Raw genomic sequence first — 3,425 nt, 5'->3', positions numbered from 1 at the left:
GACAAGTTGTCCCAAGATGAGATGGAGGCTTCTTGAAGTTGGTTCACTATATTTCAACAAATATGATCCTATTGTAACTATGTATATTTCAATGGAATGGAAGTGTTGATTCATCGTATTCTTTTTTGCTAGTTGACAATGAGGGGGTATAATGAGAAGACAATGAGTATTAAGTCTAGTTTGAAGGTTTCATTGATCAAGTTGATTGCAATGTGTGATTAAGTTGATTGTTTACTCAATGTTTACTTGTTTTCCATAAAAGCTAGGGTGTTAGGAAGGTAACTTTTTAGAAAGTTATCTCACTCTGCTCTTGTTCAATAGTATGCTCTTGTTCAATAGTAGGCATTGGTTTTCTTGGGGTATGTGGGTGCCAGTGGTAATGGCAGCAACATGGTGACACCTTGGGTAACCTTTGTTGGTGATGGGGACAGAGGGCCCCACCCTTACAACATTATAAGTGGTATGTTTCATAATTATGCATGGTTTGAGTCAGTTTGTGGTCGGGGTTGGCCTCCCCTGTTATGGACGAATCGTTTGGACAGTTTGTGTTTAGCAAATCCATGCGAGTATGAATGAACACTTGTAATTCTTTTTGGATATGGCCTCCATGGCACATCCTACGCATGGAGTATTTGTATGTTTTGTGAGTTAGCATAAACTAACTCTCTCTATTGGAGAGAGGGTACTGCTTTTTTTAAAAAAACATTGAATAATTTGTTATTGTTACACTGATACGTTTGAATTTTACGGTTGTCTTCGAGGTAGTTTAATAATCTAGATTGGATTTCACAATTTGAGTTCGATAGAAATACCTTGAACGTTGGTTTTTTGAAAAACAATGGTAATTTATTCATTTTTGTCAAAATGTTTTGAGGACAAAGGGTTGGCCACGTGTCGAAGAGGACGGGGAGGGGGTAAACGTGTGAAAGCATGCGTACATACCAGATGTGCAGTAGAGGAGCTCACACCTCACGTAAAATAAAAACCGAGAGGGCGTGAGCCTTAAAACATGAAGCTCGCCGCCGACCGAAACGAGTGTGTGTGCGCCTCTCGCCACCTTCTTGTACACGAGCACTCCACTTCATTCCTCCCAACACGGACCAGAGACCCGATACCTCTCCTCTCTGCGTGTTCGCGCTTTATAATAGCCGTCCTCCCCCTCCTACAGACATCACTGCTGCCATACCTCGGCCGCCGCGCTTGCCATCACAGCTTGAGCTCTGCAAGCTTTCTCCCAAAGCTTGAGGAGCTCTCGCAGGCTCGCTTCTGTCTTGGTAAAATCTTCAGCAGAGGATAGCTACATCGGGCGTCTGGGAGGAGACCTGTAAAAGCTCGATTGTTCCCGCTCGAGCTTCCACGATGCCGGTCCCCAATGGCGCCACCTTCCCTCCTTGCGCTCGCAAAATGGAGCGAGCAGATGGCCCAGCCACAGTGCTCGCCATCGGGACCGCAAATCCACCCAATGTCTTCAATCAGAGCGAATACCCGGAGTTTTACTTCAACATCACCAACAGCAATCATATGACAGATTTGAAGGAGAAATTCCAGCGCATGTGTAAGTGATCGAGCTCTTTTTTTTCTGCTGTGTATTTCCTGCATTTTCTTGAGTGATGTAGTTTGGTGGCAAAATATGCTGTTCTGTGAAGTGAGGAACGGATGATGCATATGGTTGAATTCTGGGCTGCAAGTAGTTATCTCAGAACCACCTGTGGCATGTGTGCGCATATGCCCGCCCTTGGAAGTTGGAACACAATCCACGTGCTTGATCTCCTTGATTATGTGCTCTTGCAGGTGACAAATCTGGAATCAAGAAGAGGTATATGCACTTGAATGAGGAAATCCTGAAGGCCAACCCTAACATGTGCGCATACTGGGAGAAATCCTTGGATGTCAGACAGGACATGGTTGTGGTAGAGGTACCAAAACTGGGCAAGGAAGCTGCAACGAAGGCCATCAAGGAGTGGGGCCAACCCAAATCCAAGATCACCCACCTTATCTTCTGCACCACCAGTGGTGTCGACATGCCCGGAGCAGATTGGGCCCTGACCAAGCTTCTTGGGCTCCGCCCAAGTGTGAAGAGGCTCATGATGTATCAACAAGGATGCTTCGCTGGGGGTACTGTCATGAGAATTGCCAAGGATTTGGCAGAGAACAACAAGGGGGCAAGAGTGCTAGTGGTCTGCAGTGAGTTGACAGCAGTCACATTCAGGGGTCCGAGCGAAACCCATTTGGACAGTCTTGTGGGTCAAGCTTTGTTTGGAGATGGCGCATCGGCCATCATAGTGGGGTCGGATCCGATCCCGGAGGTTGAGAGACCATGGTTTGAGGTTCATTATGTCGGCTCTAACATCTTGCCTGATAGTGATGGTGCCATTGATGGGCATTTGAGGGAAGTGGGTCTCACTTTCCATCTCATGAAGGATGTGCCTGGGATCATCTCCAAGAATATTGGCACTGTACTGAAAGATTCATTTGAGAAGGTAATTGGTTTCTTCTGAAAATTTGGGTTGGAATATGTTGAATGCGCAATCCGATCCGCCCGTTCGCAAAATAAAGCTTATGTTATGTTGTGGATCTTTTGCAGGTCTTTGGTAGTGAAGAGGGAGCGGCTCCGAGCTTTAATGATGTCTTCTGGATTGCTCACCCAGGTGGGCCAGCCATTTTGGACCAGGTGGAGCAGAAATTGCAGCTGAAGCCAGAGAAGATGGCGCCGAGCCGACAGGTGCTGTCAGATTATGGCAACATGTCGAGTGCATGCGTGCTCTTCATCATGGATCACTTAAGGAAAAAGTCAGTGGAGCAGAAGCTGTCCACTTCTGGGGAAGGATTTGAGTGGGGCCTGCTCTTAGGATTTGGGCCTGGGCTCACATGTGAAACTGTAGTGTTGAGGAGTGTCCCTCTTGCTAGCAGCTAAGTTTCTGACACCAACCACCATAGCTATATGCAAGCAAGAACGGGCATATTATGTGAGGGTAAAATGCAGCAGCAGCAGCAACCGTCATGACCAGTAGCTGCTCTTTTGTCTGTTGGCTCTTTCTAGTAAAATAAAGCGCTTCCCTTTATTTTATGATTATGGTCCCTATACATCTATACCTCCGCCCCCACCTTACCTCTCCTCCCCCATCTATACAAGTTCTTTGTTGAATGAGCCTTCTCAAATTGTTAATTGAATATGAATTAAATTGTTTTACAAGTCCAATTTCCCTTACAACAGACTTTTCTGACCAGGACCCAAATTCTGAACGATAAAGTAGATTGATGGTGGTTTAATCAACACTGTTTTATGATATGACTAATTACAATAAGAGTATTATTAACACTGTCCAATGTCAAAAGCCTTTGAGAAGCGGAGGAGAAAAATCAACGCCTCTAAGTATCCCTATCGTCTACTACTGACGCCTTGATAAAAGGGGATATTACCCAAC

The 3,425-nt window shown here is 45.6% G+C and overlaps 1 protein-coding gene across 1 annotated transcript; it reads left to right on the top strand.

Moving 5' to 3' along the window:
• The first annotated feature begins 1,108 nt into the window (after nucleotides 1-1,108).
• Nucleotides 1,109-3,067, top strand: LOC147460063 (chalcone synthase-like). Its single transcript, XM_086511216.1, has 3 exons — nucleotides 1,109-1,555; nucleotides 1,792-2,480; nucleotides 2,585-3,067. The coding sequence occupies exons 1-3, from the start codon at nucleotides 1,360-1,362 to the stop codon at nucleotides 2,912-2,914; spliced, it is 1,215 nt and encodes a 404-aa protein (XP_086367342.1). The 5' UTR covers nucleotides 1,109-1,359; the 3' UTR covers nucleotides 2,915-3,067.
• The last annotated feature ends 358 nt before the right edge of the window (nucleotides 3,068-3,425 follow it).

Source organism: Adiantum capillus-veneris, chromosome 4, assembly GCF_014529385.1.
Source record: "Adiantum capillus-veneris isolate H3 chromosome 4, ASM1452938v2, whole genome shotgun sequence".
Classification (NCBI taxonomy): Eukaryota; Viridiplantae; Streptophyta; class Polypodiopsida; order Polypodiales; family Pteridaceae; genus Adiantum; species Adiantum capillus-veneris.
This window is presented reverse-complemented; position numbering and strand designations above follow the sequence as displayed.